The sequence below is a fragment of the Xiphophorus maculatus genome, chromosome 17 (genome assembly GCF_002775205.1).
Source record: "Xiphophorus maculatus strain JP 163 A chromosome 17, X_maculatus-5.0-male, whole genome shotgun sequence".
In the NCBI taxonomy this organism is placed as follows: domain Eukaryota; kingdom Metazoa; phylum Chordata; class Actinopteri; order Cyprinodontiformes; family Poeciliidae; genus Xiphophorus; species Xiphophorus maculatus.
Genome location: NC_036459.1, coordinates 17107424 through 17128687, shown reverse-complemented (window position 1 = coordinate 17128687; position 21264 = coordinate 17107424). Strand labels below are relative to the sequence as shown.

General features: G+C 38.3%; 1 protein-coding gene across 3 annotated transcripts in view; it reads right to left on the bottom strand.

Moving 5' to 3' along the window:
- Positions 1-21264, bottom strand: part of LOC102225295 (receptor-type tyrosine-protein phosphatase zeta-like) — a 58332-nt gene that overhangs the window by 32993 nt on the left and 4075 nt on the right. For all 3 annotated transcript variants that reach the window (XM_023350389.1, XM_005808033.2, XM_005808034.2), the window contains exon 2: positions 3505-3573. In XM_023350389.1, the coding sequence (XP_023206157.1) occupies positions 3505-3573 (69 nt within the window). The remainder of the gene's footprint in view (positions 1-3504; positions 3574-21264) is intronic.

Genomic DNA, 21264 nt, shown 5'->3' with positions numbered 1-21264 from the left:
CACAAGGATCCCAGGGACTCCCTGGAGACAAGGCACAGAGTAATAATGATGGAAACACAGAACATTAAAAAAAAACTTCCTGCCTTGCTATACAAAAATAGCAATGCTATAAAAGAAAAATCAAATGGGAGTGTAGCTCTTCAAAGGACGTTTTTAATGTCCTGCGTGTTAGATTTATAAAAACTTTTACTTTATTTTCCACCGTAACAAGCTTCGTCTGGATTACCAGAAGATTATTATTTCATGTTGAACCAAATAAAAACATAAAAGCATTAATAATTTAAAATGAATCCACTTGGGGAAACATGGAAGTAGGATTTTTTTTTTTCTCAAGAGCAAGAGATGTCCCAGAAGAGCTGGTACGGAAGAAAAGGTATGTTTGGGTTTTTCTTTTCTTTTCTGAAGCTTAAAGCATAAATAAATCTTAATGATATTTTGAGATTCTTACGGACTTTCAGGTTTTCGTTTAGGTTTTAGGTTGGATTTATGTTGATAATTTTGCATTTAAATTTAGAATTTGTTTTGTTAAATGAATCTTATCTATATTTTTAACTTAACTGTTTTTTTCACTCAATATGGTAGAAATGCAATTTAGCTTCTGTCCAACAACAAGGCTAAACTTTTTCTGTTTTAAGTCAACTGGGATCAACAAAAGAATTTCTATTTGAAACATGCCAAAACAATCGGGTAAAACATCTTTTGTTTGTTTTTCTTTGTTCAAATCTTTTCAAATTCAAAAATTCACATACATTTCATTAGTTTTTGGCGATTAAAATTGCCTTTTAAACATGTTTTGTATCAAATATTTTGAGATTCCTTCTACAATCATCTCCCAACAGTTTGCTGGGACTTTGGCCCATTTGTTGCAACAGAACTGAATTTGGGGATTGGGTTTTTAGACTGCCTTGCTCGAGCACACACACCTATTTAGCTTAATCTTAATGTTAGTGTGCGTTCACACCAGCCCTGTTTAGTATGCTTTAATCAAACTCCAGTTTGTTTGTCTAGTAGGTCCAGTTCGTTTGGGAAGGTGCGAATGCGTAATCAAACTTTGATAGGAACCAGAAACGCAAACTCTGGTTCCCCTACAAAAGTAAGTCTCAGTTTGATTGACGTGAACTCTAGCGCAGTTTGAATACATATGTGAATGCCAAGTGAACCGTAGAACCGTAGACCTCTCCAAAAAGCAAGAAGCAGAATACAGTGCAGGGCATTCTGGGTAAATACAACTAAAACAAACATAAGAGTCTAGCGTTACCGGCAGAAATGTCTCGAGGTCTTTTGCCAAAGACAGAAGAGAAATCCTTCAATGATAGAAATCTCACACCACTCCATTTATGTTTACATTTCATGAAGATAGAAGTTGCGTTCACTTCTTCTTCAGAGGTTTTTGTGTCATTTCCTTCATTGGTTCTCGGTGCAGCGCCACCACAGGCGAGAAGGAGAACAGCTGGCAGAGTGAAAGTGAACCACATCAGCTGAAAATCTAACAGCTGGTGTGGGGAATTTTGGTGCCCAATCGAACACAGTTTAACCGCTATGAAAACAATTTTAGTGCGCATATGCTTCTAAATTTAAAGGTAAAAACTTCTGTGAGAAATTCCCTTAATGTCAAACAAATCAAATCTGCCTTTCTTACATGGCAGGTTGATAAGTAGTTGTGTAAGCACATTTAATGCGAGGTATGTAGTCATTTAAACCTGTTGCAGTAAATCTAAGCGAACAGCCATGGTTTGTTGGAGGCGAGTTCATTGTAAAGGCCTATAGGGATTTGGATGTATCCTGTCTTGAAAGTTCTCAGACTCTCACTCTCTCTCGTTCTGCTGGCCGTCTCTCTTTCATTCGCTTCCCCCCGGTCCCCCCTTTACTTCTGATACTTCTGACCTAACTAAAAACGCAGTGCGCTGTGCCTCACAATGAAGTGTGGTCCTTTCAAATGTTAATGCTTTTACTCTCGGCTCAGAGCACCGCACAAGGCGAGAAACAGAGCTGGACACAAAAACAAGCTTGTGTACACATGCACGCTTTTGCACACACACACAGTGGTAGCTACAGTTACAGTGAATCTCAATGAACTACCAGAGGAACTCATTTGTGTTGATGAACTTCCATATCCAACACAGAGAAAAGGAAAATGTGTATCCACTTCACTTCTGCTGCTGACAGGTTGTTCATTATTTATGTCAGTGTATCACACACCAAAAAAAAAAGCCATTACAATATGACAAACAAGGTGAAGGTGGCAGACAAATTGATTGCAAAGCTCTGACAAGACGACAGAGCAATCTGAAGGATGAAATGCAGGTGCAGCTATTGAGATTCAGTCTTTGTCACGTATAACAGCAGTAATGGGTAGAAAATGGATCAAAGCATTGGCTTTGTATTCATCCAAGGTTGGAAGTAAGGGGGTAGGTCAATAATTGAGCATAAACCCCATTGAATTTTGCTCAAATGAACATGTAGAAATAGGTTTTGTTCTGTTGTAATTTGGCTTGGTGTCTAATGGTTCCTAAGTATTTCAGAATTCTCGTATTGATTATCATCATTTGGAGGTAATGCACTGAAAATACTGTGCTACATCATTTGACAAACAGCAGTTCTTCCCATTAATATTCACAGTGAAATCTGCTGAGAGGGAGCTTTAGAAAAGGTTTTCACTTTGCTGTCACTCTAAGTGATCAAACTGATGATGTAATTGTAACTAATCAACTAAACAAAACGGTTTGCTTTTATAATTCCAGGTGAGATCTATTAGCAGCAGTGGAAATCATCGTACATCTTAGCATTTTACAGCTAATGTGATCCGTGGAGGTGAAGGTTAATAACCCTAATAGCTCTTGTTTTACCCTGCTGATGGCCGGTGGGTCTCTCCTGAGCAGTAAAACTCTAATCGCTCCCTGAGGGGTCCTTACTGCCTGTCTGCGTCCACTCTTTGTTTCTGTCTGATCGTAGCTTAACTCTGCAGGGGCTCCGTGCTGAGTTAGCTCAAGTCACCGAACCATATGGTCCGAGGCAGATCAACCTTTTCCTGCGGGAGAGGTTAATGGATAATATCTGCAAATCATCAGATATTCATACTGCTGTGGCGTTTGCGTCTAATACGGGCTCTGCAGCTGCAGAATGAGTGATAAGTGATTATTTCTGGGAAAACTGATTAAGTTTTATGACACCAGAATTTTAAAAAAGTAGTTTGTTTAAGCTAAGCCGGCACTAGAAGCAATAAACTGGAAAACAAAATTCTACTTGCAGCCACTAAACAAGTAAAACATCAAAAGAAGGGCCTGTTGTGGTGGCGTAGTGGTTAGCGCGACCCACGTTTGGAGGCCTTGAGTCCTCGACGCGGCCGTCGTGGGTTCGATCCCGGACCCGCCGATATTTGCCGCATGTCTTCTCCCCTCCCTCCACCTTTCCTGTCAGCTTACTTTCATATAAGGGACACTGGAGCCCACAAAAGACCCCCTGGAGGGGAGAAAAATAACAAAACATCAAAAGAATCAAACAGACCTGAGTAGGACCAGTTCATTTCTTCTGGGAGTTTCTCCAGGCCTTGGGCCGGCGGCTCCACTGCCAGAACTATCAAAAACAAGACAGAAATGTTATTGTAGCAGATATGTTTAACAAACAAGTATTGGTTTGTATTATACTCAACTATGGAGTTTTCCAAAAACTTGTACAGAACAAATAAAAATCAATCACCCACTGCTTTCCAATATTCACATTTTCTCTCATTTGACGTCCAAGTTTGTTACAGCAGATTTGCATGAATAACCTTAAGAAAGGAATAGAATCTATATCAAATTTAAATAAAAAAAACAACAAGAACACTTTTTTTTACACTTGTGATTCAACTGTGGCACAGTAGGAAGTGTAGTCAACTCGTAGTTTTAAAGTTTTAAAGTTGTGGGTTCAATTCTAGCTCCCTACCTGCCATCTCAACGTGCCCCAAGTTGCCGACCGATCTTTGAGTCAGAGTGTTTTTTAGTGACAAAAGTATTCACACCCCTTGAACTTTCACATATTTTGTCACATTATAGCCACATACATTAATGTATTTGATTAGAATTTATTGTGAAAGACCAACACAAAGTGGAATACAAATGTGAAGTTGAAAGGAAACTTTTTTTTTTACTAATAAAAACCTGAAAATGAATCCTTTTGTAAGTCACTGTAGTTATGGATTTTTTTAAACTAAATGGTTAAAATCTATTGTGTAGCAATTAATAGCTTATAGTCAATAGAATATATTAGGCATAACATGTAATAAGTGGGGAGAATTGAACTAAAAGTTGCCTTGCTGTGTTATGGTAAGCTTATTTATATGTATAGAGTTGAACATAAAAAAAATAATCAGTTGGCAACATTTTAAATGGAACTGCAAAAAAGCAACACACACACACACAAAGGAGAAATATCAAAATGATACATTTTCTCTTTCTTTGATCTTTCAAAGCGTAACTCTGAAAAAGAAAGAAAGAGAAAAAACAGAATAGATGAAAGCGTCAGAGTCAGAGTTAGGTCGCAGTAACATCCCAACAACAACATGTGGCACAGACACACTGTGAATAATCCTATAGTTACAGTATTTGTGTAAACATCATAAATTACTGCACGGGTGACACACCGTATGCCCCACTGCATTTACTTTCACAGTTCAGTCACGAGTCCTCTATCACGTCACAGAGGTTACTATGGAACGGCTTGTAAAGTATTATTGGCCTTTGTGTGCAGATTTCTCATATTCAGCTTCAGCCCCGCCTCTATTTTCAGAGTAGCCATTTTTGTGTTTAAGCTACTTAACTCTGATCCATGAAGCACCAGCAGAAAAAAACAGAGATAAAAAAACACCCATAGCTTGACAGATTGGGCAATTTTCACAGTCTAACATAAGGACAAAATCTGCTCCATTCCTACAGTAAAAAAAAAATATATATATATATATATATATATATATATATATATATATATATATATATGTATATATATATATATATACAGTACAGACCAAAAGTTTGGACACAACTGTGTGTCCAAACTTTTGGTCTGTACTCAATACAGACCAAAGGTTTGGACACACTTTCTCATTGAATTCAATGAGAAGGTGTGCCCAAACTTTTGGTCTGTACTGTATATATATATATATATATATATATATATATATATATATATATATAAATATCCTGAAATATTAACTTTTAACACCAGATATTGTGTAGGTAGCACTAATATTGTTAGCCTCCTTGCTATAGAAACTCTACCTAAACAAATAATGATCATTCTCTTCTTTCCATTTTTACTAAAAGCTGCCTTTCATTTTGTTTCCATTTGGTAACAATAGGAAGTGTTTTTGTAAAGATTTGTCGCGTGAACAAACTTGTTCCAGTTATTTCAATTGTGAAATTGTGGGGGGGGTTTTGCATTAGCAGAATACTGCCAATTTTTTGTGCACATCTGTAATGGAAAAGCAGCTACAGATACAGTTTTTGCTAAAACATTTTGTGGGCAAAAAACCAAACCATCTACTGAGAGGAAGAGGAGAAGAAGGGAAGAACTGAAAAGAAAGGTTATCTTTCACAAATAATAAAAAAAAGCATTCTAAGATGAAAGCAGAAATTTCAACACAGTTTTTTGTCTAGCGCAGAAAAAAAGACATCAAAGCTGCTCCGTTTTGATGGACACTGGGTCATTCAGGTACGTTTACATTTTAAGCGGTGACAAGCTGGTATTAGGGGTTTAAGACGCTCATACAGCAGCCATCAGTCATCTAAAAGGCAAAAGAAAGAGAAGCCATGGGGGCTCTGTGTTTTAAAGAGAGCAGAGGAAAGTGAAGGGCCTTTATTGCTGCAGGTTGGCCATGCATGAAGCCCAACGCTGAATCACTTCATGATTTCACCCATCTACACAGCACCTGCTTTCCAACACTTTTCAGGGCTTGATATCAAAAGGTTTACAAGACAGAATTTTCTGTAGAAAACCACCATCAGGAAAAAAGTCAAAATCTTCAGTTTTCTTCCTACGAACTTGATGTATAGCTCCAATTCCATTACAAATGTGAGCAATTTATTTTCTAAATATCAAATTGTGCACTGATACAGTCAATGAAAACACAGCTTATGTTGTATTGTAATGTATTGCAGGTCAACATAACAAATGCTAATATGTCCCTTAAGAATTCCATAGACACGGTCCAGGAAGTTGAACTATATCAGTCCAGGATGGCTGATGTTTGCTGCTCTTGCTTACAAATGTGTACAGGTCTAGATTTTACTTATGCAATTTTTAAAATGCACTGTACAAAGATCATCGTTTGCAACAGATTGTTGCATATGCAGTCCTTCCTATTAATCTTAGCTTAGCAGGATGTTTTTCGGTAATGGAAAGATTACGACATTACTGAAGTTTATTCAAGATCAAAAGTAAAAATGAGTCTAGAATTAGCCATCCAATCACTGAGGCAGAATGCTAGTAGGTTTAAGATTTTAGGAAGAGCTCTATCAAACACTCCAAATATTCCATTCATGCTGGAAGGCTAGACGGTTCAAACCCAGGAAGAAAAATACCTGTGCCAACCAGATTGTTTTTCTTCTTCTTTTGCAAAACTAGAAAAAAATTCTCCAAGATTCCCAAGATGTTGATGAGTCCTTACTGGGAGTTCTGGGTGTTCCCTCTGATGTCCTCCTGAGATGTGCCTAGAAAGGAAGGCCCTCATCAGGCACCTCAACGGACTGCTGTTTAAGCAAGGTTTATGTTTTCTATTAACCCAAAGCAGAAAAACATAATTATTTGATTCTTTCTTGCAAGTTATGTAGATTTTGCAAATCATCCAGTCTATTGCACCCTATAGAGGAAGCTCTTCATATCCAGGATCCTGTTCTTTGTGACATGATCTACATTTCTTGACCATAGAGGAAAGCTGGAATTAAACAGAAGTCAAAATAACTTTCTCAATTTTGCCACGAAGTTTTTGCGCTAGCTTCAGGTGGTTTTTGGCTTTACTAAAAAAGAAGATTTAGTGTGCAAAAGGGGTGATGGAAACACATTTGCCAATATGGTCCTCCTCTGTCCAGTGTCAGAATTCAATGGTTTTACTATCCTCGTCTGTAATCATAACCATGCCTGGACTGGGTAAGATTTATGAAAAGGCTTGTTTGAGGTTAACTTTGAAGCAAGCAAATGGTTTGCTTCAAACCATTTTGAAAGTTATTTCGACTTCTGTTGACTATACAGCTGGACAAAATCTTACCCAGTCCAGGCATGGTTATGATTACAGATGAGGGTAGTAAAACTATTGATTAAAGAGGGAATTACATGGAGATTCCCTCTCTAATTCAGCTGTTTTTTCATCACAACAGACCACAGTATCACCAGCCTTACCCTTGACAACATCCATCTCTTGCTCCATCCTACCCACAATCACTCACGAACAGGAAGAGGTATTAAATTCCTAAGGCAATGACTGACCCCAACCAGCAGGAGGCAATCTATGTTTGTCTGCTGTCCTCAGATTTAGAAAATCTGATTCTCATTCCAGCAACAATAAAAAAAATGCATCATTTAAAAGAAGAGATCTAAAGAAAATAAATAAATCTGTGCAAGCGGAAGCATTAAAACTCAAGCAAGAACACAGAGAAACCATTTGCTTGCATCAAAGTTAACCTCAAACAAGCCTTTTCATAAATCTTACCCAGTCCAGGCATGGTTATGATTACAGACGAGGGTAGTAAAACCACTGAATTCTGACACTGGACAGAGGAGGACCATAATTTAGTCCAGATTCCAGACCAGAATAATAAATGTCTCTGTTCCAAAGATCATTGTTCTGACCAGAAATTAGAGTTAACATGGAAGTCAAAATGGTCACTTTGAGAATTGCCTCAATGGAAAAAGGTCTCTTTGAGATGCCAGAGAAAGTATCAGTGACTGAAGTTTTGTCCAGCTGTATAGTCAACAGAAGTCGAAATAACTTTCTCAATTTTGCCACGACGTTTTTGCGCTAGCTTCAGGTGGTTTTTGGCTTTACTAAAAAAGAAGATTTAGTGTGCAAAAGGGGAGATGGAAACACATTTGCCAATATGGTCCTCCTCTGTCCAGTGTCAGAATTCAAATGTCCCTAGTAAACTAGTAAACCAGCCAGTATTAGCTTGTTGTACTCTGAAATGCAACATAATAGCATAGCATAAAAGAGATAAAACTCCTTGCAATCTAAATGTTTTCTTGAAAGATATTTAATTTTTTTTATATAAATTAGATAATGGTATAGATTGTTGTGTTGTTAGCATGAAGCTGCTCATCATACACTCCTCTCACATTGACCAATGCTAAGTAAAGAAGCACTATTTTTGTCTAAAGAACCTTCGACTGGAAGCCAAATTGAACCATCAAAACCTCTCGCCGCTTCCCGATCTTCAAAAACATGGCATCAATCTAACCAACTGTCATCACATAATAAGTAGCACTTTCTTAGTTTTTTTTAGGTCACAACTTATAAAAATAACTACACTGAAATCTCTTGAGTGAAAGTAACCCTACACAGCAGCTGCAGTCAGTGACAAACACACAACATCCGCCTCACATAAAACGTGACACCTGTTGGCCGCCAAACCACCAACACACACTCCCGCAGGCGCAGGCCTTCAGAGGCCAGACGATAACTTATATAGCCTTCAGCTGTGTGTGGAGTGTCAGCCGGGTAAATTACCACACTTGACCTCTCTCACACTTAGCGTTTCTCTGGATTTATCCCACTGCGTCTGCTTAAGCAGAGAACGTTCTGACTGTGCTGTTGACACAATGAGCTTCAGGCGCTTATTTCTGTTCATTTTAATGATTATGGCAAACAGTTAGACCAACAACTCAGTGTTCCAGAAAATGATGTTGCATGAGATTGATATATGAAACCATATACTGAAATATTTATGCTATGGCCTATGCAATCAAGGGGAATACTGCTAACTTAACAGTTTTCCAGCAGAGTCACTTCAGCCTCCGCAGGCAGGGGGTTTTAAAGCGTGCAACGTGTGAGAAGCCTAAAAAAAAAAAAGTAACTGCTGACGAAGCAGGTTGAATAGTTAAATACAGAGGGCTGTATCTAAGTATAAGACTGGAAAGTTGAGTGGAAGGAAAAAGTGTGACAAAAAACGCATACAAGCAACAGGGATGATCACAGTCTAAATAGGATTGTGAAGGAAAGAAAACATTCAAGAGATGAAATTGGACTAGATTCTGTATTTTTTTATATAATTCATGTTTGGCTGGTGCTAGTGGACTTTTACCTTTTTACTGACTGTAAGTAGACAGGAAAGGGTGCAGGTAGAAAGTACCGAGGTCAGGAGTCAAACCCAGGACAACCACAATGAGGATTATCGACTCTACTTACAGAAACAAGCAACTAATGATTATTTGATTATTCTAAAGATTAATCAATTAACTGCATAAATAAATGGCACATTCTGCAATTTTTTTATTCAGCAATTAAAGCTTTTTTATACAATATTAGAAATACACCAAAAGATGCAAATAATCAAATACTCAAATTCCTTTTCAAATACAAAAACAAACATTTTATTGCCAAAAATGCATAAACGTAAGATTTGTTTTGTGTAGCAAAAAGATGCATCTGCAGCTAAAAAATACTTCCAACATCAACGTGAGAGAAGCTCAGCCATTGTGTTTAACACCCATACAGTGGAGTAAATGGTGCTTAATATGAGATTATTTTATTTTTAATTTTTTTTACTGAATTTAAACCAGGTTAAGCTAAAACTGGCACTTGAGTTCTGGGTTAAACAGATCAACAGACAAAGATGATTGTTTATCTTAAACCCAAAATGTAGATATTTTTTGTATCGTTTTTTTTGTTGTTTTGGTAAACTTGTCTGACCGTTGTGTTCTTTCAGCAGACGGCCTTTTTTAAGAGTCTATATACTCCAGTCAGCAATCAATCAATAACTAATTTAGTTAATAATTATTAATCATGATTAATCGATTGATGCTCCCTGGATTCAGTATTTGAAACATGTCACAGAATATAGTCGGCCAGAGACAATCGAAGCCAGTCTATCTATAAGCTTTATGAAGGAACGTTTTAAGCTTAGTCTAGAACGCAGCGGTATTCAGCTTCTATGCACCTCTGATCTGGAACAAACTTGAAGAAAACTGCAAATCAGCCAAAACACTGAGCTCCTTTAAATCAATTCTGTTTAGAGTTGATTTTGAACCATAATAAATGGAACACTGATGATATTTTTGATGATTTTAATGATGGCACTAAACAAAATAATGTCTGCTATTCGTTGTCACAGCTGTTGACTACGTTATGTGTTCATGTTTTTTTATGTTTTCTTATGTTTTCATGATGTAAAGCACTTTGAATTGCTGTGCTACAACCATACAGTTACCAAAAAAAGTATTAATAAATAGTTCTTATTGTCTCATTATCACAGTAGTATGACATCCTGCTGCATCTCAGATGATGGAGGGATGAAGAAAAGCTGAGAGCGACAGAGTTTCTCCGTCACTGAGATTAGGCTCCATGCTAACTAGGAGGATTGTGTTTCTGGGTGCAGGACAAACCGAGCTTTGTGTCGGCGGCATTAACGCTGCAACAGAAACTTTTATCAGGACAGACTTTAACTGGAAGCAGTGACTGTGTAAGGTGAGTGTGTGTGTGTGTCTATATTAGTGCGTGTGAAGCATCTTGCTCTCCAGTAGTTTTAAAAAGCGGAAAGGGAAGACTTGTGAGAAAGTTTTATTGTGAGTTTGACCAAGACAATACGGGGGCTTGTGTTGGAGGTGGTAATGTGGATGAACAGCTGACACACACGCATGCACACGCCCTCACAGTGTCAAGTAACCCTCTATATATCCAACCAGAAGCTAATACCTAATCACAAATTCCTCTAGTTATTTGGCTCCACTAAATTCACATAAAACTCTTTTAAAGCAAATGTATTTCCCAAATGTCAAATTGTGCAGTTAGAAACACAGCTGCAGATCTTATCCACCAATCTTATCTACTTCCACAAAGGTCTGAAAGGTCGCTGAACTTGCTAAGTTGGCCACAGTGGGTGACTCCTATTAAACTCACATATGCAGGTGTGACCTGGTTTGCGTGTCTGTCAGTCAAAAGGAGAGAATACCAACACCAGAAATTGGTGAGGGACAAAAAATTACAATCAGCAGGTCAGGCTTTTTAAAGATTGGTGATCTGCTGGAAAACTCCAATCGGTGCAGAGCTGAAATTAATAATACAGGCACAGAATCTACCCCCCCATTGTGATAGGGATATTTTTACAGATTGTGGGAACACTTCCTGCTGTAAATATGATGTCACAGTGGTAGCACTGTGAGAGGACAGACAAGACAACAGCATGGATACAAAGAGTTTAGTATCCTGAATGGGGCCGATGTTGAGCTTCAGACCTAGTTGTGGAAGTAAATGTGTCAGAGGCCTCTTTTTGTTCACTGTAAATGTTTCAGCAAAGCTCTGCTGTTTCCCCCACAACTGCACTTCAGAAATCTCAAATCTAGGTGAAAGCCCGGAGTTGCAGAGAGGTTTTCGCCACATTTTAGCCTGAAGCTTGCATGTCTCCAATGAGCTGTGAGTAGTACAGACCCTGCGGGGGGCTGACCTCAAATTCCTGCTTCTAGTTAAAGCTCGGGCGAATAGAGGGCTGGGGGGAGTTGCTGTAAAATGAAGCTATGAATAACTGCTGAACGGATACACACGTTCAGAATCACACTGAGGGACTCGCAGCGAGACGAGCGGGCGAGTTTGTGTCCGTTTGATGTGTGCGGTTAATGTTTCAGCCCCGCTCCCGCTTTCTGATTGGTGGCGAGTCGTCGGTGGGCGGACGCGCCGCAGATAGGTTTATCCACAGAGAATTTGTCATGGCACACGTCCAGCCAAGTTGTGTGCGCGTGTGTATGCGTGTGTGAGTGAGAGGCTCACTAATCTGCAAGCCTAGTTAGGGCAGTAAGATGCTACATTTCCATCTGCTTGGCACAAATTGAGAAAATACTATGTGTGTGTGCGATTAGTAATCCGCTAGCCGTTCAGTGGAGCAGGGATGCAAGCTAATACCTAAGCTCCTGGTTTAAAAAAAAAAAGATCTTTTTGAAGATTTTCTTGGATTTAAATGGAAAGGTCCATCTTTAACCAGGAGATTTTAAGGTCAGCTGTAGAAGAAGAAAAAACAGGATGTGAAAAGAACATCCACTGCTCTTTATAAAAAAGATGCACAGTTCAGTCACAAAGTGACTCACAGATTTGCGGTTTTGGTTTCTACCCAAAGTGTTTCAGATCAACAAAGACATTATTTTGTGGTCTTGTAATCTACAGTACTTCATGCTGTCAGAGAGATTATATTTCAATGGTTTCTTGAGTTTACAGGTTTATAAACCATCATTTAAAAAACAAGGGCTGGAACAATTAATCATTATTGAAATAATAGTCATCTAATTTAGGAATTGATTGTTACATGTATACAAATGCAAAAAAAAGGCCATTAGCTGAAAAAAACAATCAGAGAAGTAATTATGCCTAAACTGTACAATATATACGTTTATATACATTTTGGAATCAAGATAAAAACCTTGATTACTTTTGTCTGTATTGTTTTACCCAAAACTCCTCAAGTAGCATAGTTTTAGCTTCACCTGTTTCCAATCCACTGAAGGAATGCTTTGTTATTGCATTCTAGGCACCAACATATTTATTTGGTGCCTAGAATGCAAATAAATCATTTATTTATTTGCATCTTTTCATGTATTTTTTAATGTTGTATGTAAAAAGCTAAATCGGTTAGATTAAAAGTGCAGAATGTTAAAAATGTTTATCCACTTAACTGCCAGAATAATTTATTACTAAACTAATCATTAGTTGCTGCCCTGAAAAAAACACATCATATTTACTCTGATTGTGTTTGATATTAAAATTTGACAAAGTATGAAAAGTATAAACAGGAAATCCATGAGAGGGCTCTTCCACAGCATCAGCTTAACATGCTGTCCATCAGCTGTGTTTCCATGACAACTTGCAGCTCCCCCTCCAATCCCACCCTCCCCCCACAATGGCGTGTAGAAGCCTCAGACTTCCTGTCAGCTTCTTACTCCGACTCTTTCCATCACCATGGATACAGAACCATCCCCATCCCGTCGCTGTTTTCCACCTCGGGTCATGCCCTCTGTTTCTCACTATTGTGGACGCACACAGACACGCACACCCTGGAACAATAAGACAAAGACACATGTATGCACTCACAGGCCTGAGTCTGAGTCTGAAGGAGGCGGGGTTAGCTTCAGAGGGGGGGTGGATCAAGATTCTGACCACTCTCTGGTCACACTCGCAGCCCGTTAATGAACTTTCCCAGAAGGAGAAGAAGCTTTATGCTGACTTCTGCTCTGTTCCCTCAGTGACCAGGACGAAGAAAAACTTCCTCCATCAAACCAAACTGGTTCTGCCTGCTGCTAAATCTCAATGTTGCTGTAAATGATTATTTTGGGGTTGTTTTTCTCTCTTTCTGCAGGTGTAGAAGCAGACTTCCAGGGTGCTGACTCATATTTCCTTGTATTTCTATGTTTTTTTCCTCTCTACTCTTAAACCTTTCTCACTTTTTTCTTTTCCCTTATTTCTTTTCTGCCACCTTTTCCACTACATTTGCAGTAAAACCCAAAGCAGTTTCTACTAAAGTTTTATACAACTGGAGGATCATGAGGCGTAACGTTTCACTCGTAAAAATTAATTTGTTGGGCCTCACTCTGACAATCCAACAACAATTCTGAATGTCACACTGCTGGAGAAGACATCTTTAAAAATGTTGAAAAAATAGGACAACTGTGAAATATCCTAGAGCAATCACCACAAGTCCAACTTATTCATTTCATAAGGCCTGTGTGGCATAAATTCTGCCGTTTATTCCCTTCAACCAGAGTCCACAGCCGGTCAGGATGGCCATCTGTGAGAAGTACAAAAATTGGAAGCTGGGGGGACTGTGCTTACTGCAAGTGTGCCAAATGCTCATACACCTGGATTAACCTTTGAGTCAAACAGCTGTGCCAAAAATAAACCCCACAAAGCCAAGAATGTGCAGAAGGGAAACAATACAGACAGTTGCTTCGAGGTCAAACTCTGTGAGAAGAACAGATACCCTCAACGCAGTTGAGAGACCAAAATGACAAAAGTGTGGCACCATGAATCTCTTAAGTCTGAATGAATGGACATGAGATGTTACTTACGTAATTGTAAGTATCAATTATAAATCGTCATAGATTATAAATGTAGGAAAGACGTCTTTATGTTGACTATAGAATTGGTATACAGAGAAGTTCATGGCAAAACAACCCAAATCTTCAGCCAAAGCATCAGCTTATCACCACCATGCTGGACATTATGAGATGTGCGTGCTGCATTTGGTTTTCAGAAAACATGCCACTGTGCATCATGGGCAAATATCTTTTCTTTGGTTTCCTCTGTCCAAAGAACATGGTTCCAGAAATCTTGTGGCTCCTTCAAACAAAACTTTGATAATCTAACTGGTGCTGCCATTTTGTTTTTAAAGAACAAAAGGGCAAACAAGCCACACTTATCCGGATGTTTATTTATTGTACTATACGTACTAAGTGGTGTCTGCAGAGTGTGGGAGACTTAGTTTCTTTGTGAAAGTGCCTATGATCACCAGAAGGTCTGATATTTGGCAAATATAATGGAGGACTCACTTTTGTAGTTATAGATGTTTTAAGTTTTTTTCCTCTTTCTCACCGTACAGTAAAGGAAATTAAATTATTAGATCGCCTTATAAACTTTCCTACATTGAGTTGGAACAATTGCTTTTACTGATGACTTTCCCTACATACAAGTCTAGTCTGAATCTAGTTTAGAAAGAAAAAACTTAAAAAATTAAGACATTGTAAGATTCTTTTAAGAATGACATCATTAGGAGCTACTGTTAGTCTTAGAGTTCTTTAAGAATGCCAGTCGAGATCATTTACCAATCTGCCCTCGTGTGCATAATCCTACAAGTACAGCTGGCTGCCCACTCTTACAATGATTCACCAGGAAAGAGGAAAGGGACTGAGTCCACAAGAGTGAAGAGAAAGCGAAAAGTCTCATGGATTTTGTCGTTGATGACAAAAACATAAAAAAGAAAATTCAACATCTGAATTCGACACCTAAATCAACAATGTTGGCAAAACCAGAATATCCACGTTTATCTACAGAAGTGACAGCACATTTCTGTTGCTAGGCGAAGGATTGGCATGTCAGTTGGCCACATCATTACCATGCCACAAAAGGAGCCTGGGAACCTCTCCCAACACTCAGCAACCATGAGGTGGGTAAACCCTGAACAGGTTGCCAACAAGCACACACACGAGACTGGCAACCATTCACACACACTCTTACCTGAATGCAGTACAACCAACCTAGCATGCAGGATTAGGGGCTGTGGCACAAATCCAGAGCAGCAAACAAAAAAGCAACAGCTGAGATTTTAAACTAGCAGAACTGCAGCTGTGATTCAGCACTGATACCTAAAATTCAATTGTGCAACTTTGAATCTGTCCAACATATGGCCAGAGCTACAACGAACAGCACACTCACGTATCAGGACCACGACGTGACATTTTTAGTAGAGATGCGCCGATACGATATAAATAGCTGTATCGGTTCTGATATTGAAAATAATTCTGGATCGGGTATCGTTGACAATGTGCCAGATCCATAAGGGCAGATCTATTCAGTTTAATTCTATGCTTTGTGCTCTGAACAACATCATGATTTATTATTGACTTTACATTATATTTAGAATTCCTAATTTCTGAAGCATTTGAAAGAAGGCTTGTTGCAATTTATTTTTACATGTTCGACCAAGGTAGTTGTTTTTGTCAGTTTCACCAAGCTTGTGAAGCTGTTAGTGTACTTAAGTGTGCTGTACTGGTGCAGAGTTATCAAATAAATATCTGTATGTCAGTACATTTATGTCTGTGTTTGAAAAAAGAAACGTATTAAGTCAATTCAGCCAATTTTGGTATAAGATCAGCTGATACTAAACTTCAGATATCAGTTTCTGCATCAGAAGTGAAAAAGTGGATTGATGCATCCCTAACATTTAGCAATATAATATTTTGTAAAGCTTATATGTGCCTTCTACTTTACAATTATGTCCTACTTTGTGTTTTTCTGTCACAAAATCTTGATAACACACAAAGTGGAAAAGTTCAGTCTGGCCCAACAATTAAACTGCAGTGTTAAGTTCAAAGTTCACTAACAGTAGTAGAGCTGTTGAAGGAGTCTTTGAACATTAGAGGACAATGATGGTATTCTTTAGAAATCCTGGATTTTGACATATGCACTGAAGTCTCCACTGACCATCATCTGGGTAGATTAAAAGGTAGTGAAGTTGTCTCAATCCTTGGTGCCAAAGGGAAGAAAAAAAAACAACAGTAGCTTTTTTATGTGAGCCCAGTCAGACACAGACAGCCATTGTCAGCTAATGGAACTTCAGACAGGCTTCCTCATCTGGAGAGAGCGCTGGCATTTGATGATTGAACATCGGAGCGCTGGTCTTAGCGACTTAGTTTCACTCTTCTGCTCCTTTTCACCTTTTGTTCTCTGGTATCCTGCCATCATTCTTTTCTACTGAAAACTTTCTGCTCCCCATGCCTAGCTGCTTCCTTTATGTAAATGTTAAATGTATTTGGTTTCTTCGTTAATCCCTCGTCTCAGTGCACAACCGAGTAGTTTCACTAGTTATTCAAACTAAATGAAATTCTTACAGGAATTGCCACAAAATTGATACTATTTGATTATAAAAACTTTATTATAGTTGCTATAAGTAGAGGTGTAGTCAGAGGAGGGTTTTCATGTTGACCATATGGGCAGTTGCCCAGGGTAGCTATAGAAGGGGGACAAACAAAGATCAAATAAAAAAATGTCTGATAAAGTGATGAGTTGGCAACATGGATGCTGGTGAGAATTAGGATACCAAAAGTTAGTCAGACCCAACTGTAAATGAAAATTGATTTCACTATCTTTTCATTAGGCGGGGTTGCCCGTCGCATTATTCATACAAGAAGCACCACGTCCATCAGCTGTGACAATATTAAGCACACAAAATCTTTTTCAAAAAAATATTGGCAATATTCTTGGGAAATGTAATTTAATTTGAAATTAGAGATAATCAAAAGCAGTCTAGATTCAAACAAAACAAATCTGTAAACTAGTGCTTTAAGTCCTGAAGGAAATGCTAATGTTAGCAAGCAGTTTGTCTGTAGCATTCTTACAGTGCTGGCATTGCTTTGTTTTGCATCAAGCAGAGGCAATTGTTGCATCAGTTGAGCCCAGAGTGTGGATCTGTTCTTCTGCAGCACTTATAGATATTTTATATTTCATAGGTAGAGTTAAGATTTCTCAAACCAGTAGTACATCACCAATATTTCAGTCGCCCTTGGCATGCAGACTGTTTTTACAAACATTTGAGAAATAATGTATACTGTATAAAATGGTGTTGTTGTTTTTTAATCAGATTTTTTATTATCACAATATTACCCAAAAAAGAAAAAGCGAGATAAAATTCTAAGTCCTTATCGCCATTTTGAGGCATATTGGGAAAATGCAATAGTGTCACTATAAAGAAACAAACATGTTTTCTATGCATCTTTAAAAGCCAGTAGTTTGCATAAAACTGGTATTCAGATCCTTGTATACATTAACCCAAATTTTCTGGGTGAATAAGTTGGTCCTGGCAATGTTTCAGTTACTCACAACAACCACCCAGTTGCCTGAAGCAACACATTATTTATACGTTAGGTTTACCTGATGAAAACCTGCAGATAAAAAGCAACAATATGGCTTGATGCAATGAAGGAAATGGTGCATACAGTGCGAGTCGTTATCCACTGTTGACTCCATGCTGGTTAAAAGGGTTGATTTATAGTGGAGGTTAATGCAGGATTAACCTTTCAGCAGATTAAAAGCTGAAAATATGACCCTGATTTAATATTTTAAAATGAAAACTGTGTTAGAATGATTGAATTCTGAGATGCGTTTCCTAAAACTTCATCTATGCCTGACAACATTCATATGTTTAGATCTTATATTCATCGTGAGGACAGACAAAATGTTCGGCTTTGATTCTGGGCAGCTCTTTTTACTGGTTCATATTGTATAAGAATCTAAAAAAAATCTGTAAATATGGTGTTCAGAGTTCTGGTCGACTTGATAATCACATGTGAAATTAGCCTTTTAAAAAGAATATTGTGATTTTTTTTTAACTATGCTGAGAAATTTAATGTAAAAGAGAGATCAATTTAATAATTACCATAAAGTAAATTTTTTAACCTGGTGTTTACTTGTCAGGCACTTTGTAAAGAGAAATTTAGTTTCATTTAATTTAGTTTTATTCCCAACATTTACCTTTAAACAGAACCTCTGGTGATTAAGTCATGATCATCTGTTTGAGTATTTTAAAAAAATCCAAACATCTAATTTACATTTTTCTATTGATATTTGACATTTGATCAAATGTTAACCCACTTAGCTTTATTTAAAAGAAAAACATTACTAATTTCTTTTAGAAAAACCTTTGCATATTTCGTGAAACAGATTGTGTGTTTTGCAAACTCTATGTACATTTGGCAAAATGACCTGGATAATGCAGCACAACATCATGGATCAGCTGCAAAAGGTCACATCTCTCCAAAAACACTTCATGTATGCTTCAAAACTAAACTGAAGAGCATTACCTACAGGAGAGTCTACTGTAGAGCTGCCTCCATCATAGATCGCACCCACCCCCAACATGGACTATTCACACTCCTACCTTCTGGCCTGACGGTCAATGGCCACATTTACAATTGAAGAAGGGATGCTAACTTGAGCCATCAGAGTCGTCAGTTTGGACTCAGGGTCTTTTGACCCTCTTTCGGGACTTCAGGGGGGAGGTCGAAAACCCTGGTAATGCTAGTAAAAGAATCTACCGTCACAGTAGCGAGATCGGGGTTTCACAGAGTCTGCTTCACTGTCCAGGTGCCTCAGCATCAAGAAGATCAAGACATCCTCATGGCACAGAACAGCTTTAAAATAGCCGTGACCGTATGCTAAAATAGCCATGACCGTATGCCGCTAAAGTTAGACCAGACCACAGCTAAGTGGATTAAAGAATGAGAGCATTTATGAATATAACCCTTTAGATGGAGAGGTCAGATGAAAAAGTGACAGTGAGAAAAGCGAGAAAGTGGTGGGAAAAGAAGATAAAGTATCAAAGAAGAAAGCAGGTAATCAATTATTCAGTGTAACATCTGTGTTTTTTAGCAATGCTAACTCTGTGGTAACCATCCCACTGGATTCACTGTTCATCTTCAATGTATGTAATGGAGTGCAGTTTGAACACAGACGTTTCTATGTAGTTCAAATCGCTAAATCTTTCTGACACTCAGAAGAGTTTCAATGTAGCCAAGTTTAGAATAAAACTTTCTGCATTCTTGCGTCTTCCTCTTCAAAGTCAACATTAAGGCGGCTTTAGGAAAACTATCTGAATCAATCATGTTGGGATGATTTGTTATCGCTTTGATGTTAGGTAGGTTGTGTAAAAGAAGCTCCAAACCTGAGTTTTATTCCCCAGCAGGAGACATTCCTCCTCAGTAGAAAGCATTTCAACAAATAGCAAATATCCTCAGGTGGCACCAGGGTGGAGTATTCACTCAGGATAGGATGTGAGAAGCGATACAAATGCAGAGTTTTGCAACTACACACTGGGAATGACAGTCAAGAATGGGGAGCGATGATATAGATCATACAAAATGGAACAATTCGTCTCAGCACACATTCATTTGCTGGAAGATCACCTACTGTATTCATTTCCTTCTAACATATTGTGAAGATTCTATGCCTTTCTTAGCCCTAGTCCAAGTGTAGCGCAATATCTTGGTTTTATGCATTTCTGCCTTTTATCCACTCAAAAGCTCAGTTTAGTAACGCTTATTTATAAAAACTCAGACCGAAGTAGATATTTGAGAAAAAGTGTACATGAGAAATTACAGTCTGCGTCCAATATGTGTCAATATCCATGTACTTGCTCTGACAAGACTCCCAATCAACATCGTCCATATTAAGTCCCATTACAACAAATTCAGGTTTGTGGATCTGATATGACAAAATGCATTAGAATAGCTCATGAGGGCATTTAAGAAGAGCTGTAGAAGTAAACACCGACAGACATCCTAACCACTCAGACCAGTGAAATGCCATTTCATTCAAGTATAATTATAAAGTGGTTGTAAGGCAACCTTCCAGCTGGATGTGAACCCCCATACCCTGGTGATTTGTATCTGACTGCCAGTTATGTCATCGCTCTTCCACTAAATTCATGGATGTACTCCCTCTGCTTTGCTATGGGGCCCCAGAAGCATGTGTCACTATTTTGTAGCCAATTAATTTTGTACCATCCGGCATCCCGTTATGTCGACCGGACGAGCCCCCTCTGGATCGAGTGCTCAGCCAGATGGCATCCCACCAGCAGAACATATGATTGCTGATGTCACATTGAACCTGACATAATGTTTGGTGGCACTTTGCCCAGATTTCCCTCAGTGAAACGAAGAGGGCATCTTTTATCTTGTAAGAACTGTCACTGGACAGCTATTTATGAGTGTCTACTTTACAAAAACGACGTCCACCAACAGCATATACAGTGTACTTGCAAGTTGCCAATGTGGTTCTTGTCCAACAAGCTAATATCCAGTATCCAATGTTGGCCCAAACACTAAAGCTAAACTAATCAGAATATCTCTACACCTACAGTAGCTGCTGGCTTTTATGGGCTTAGTATTTTAAGAAGAAACATGATGCCTTTTATTCACAACATAACAAAATTCAAAGGTTTTTAAGACGACTGTGGTGTTCTTTAGTCTGAACATAATAAGGTTAGAATAACACACAACACCAAAGACCAAGGCTGTCTGTAAGGCTACTTTCTCCACTGATTTGATAACTTGTGTGGACACTCAATATCACTGAACCACCCTTAAAGAGAATCCACAATACCAATTCTTACAACAGAATGAATTTTCTGGGCTTTTCTGGAACCACACCAATAACTTACATGGGTTGAATTATCAGCAGCCATGTCGACATTTTTAAGTATCGCATTTGAAAAGGTTAATGGAACGACAAAATTCTAAATCATTTTCCCAATTTTGCAAAAATGTGTTTACAATCGCTTGAGGTGGTTTTTGACTTTTCAGAAAAAAATTTAAGGCACTAAAGGGGAG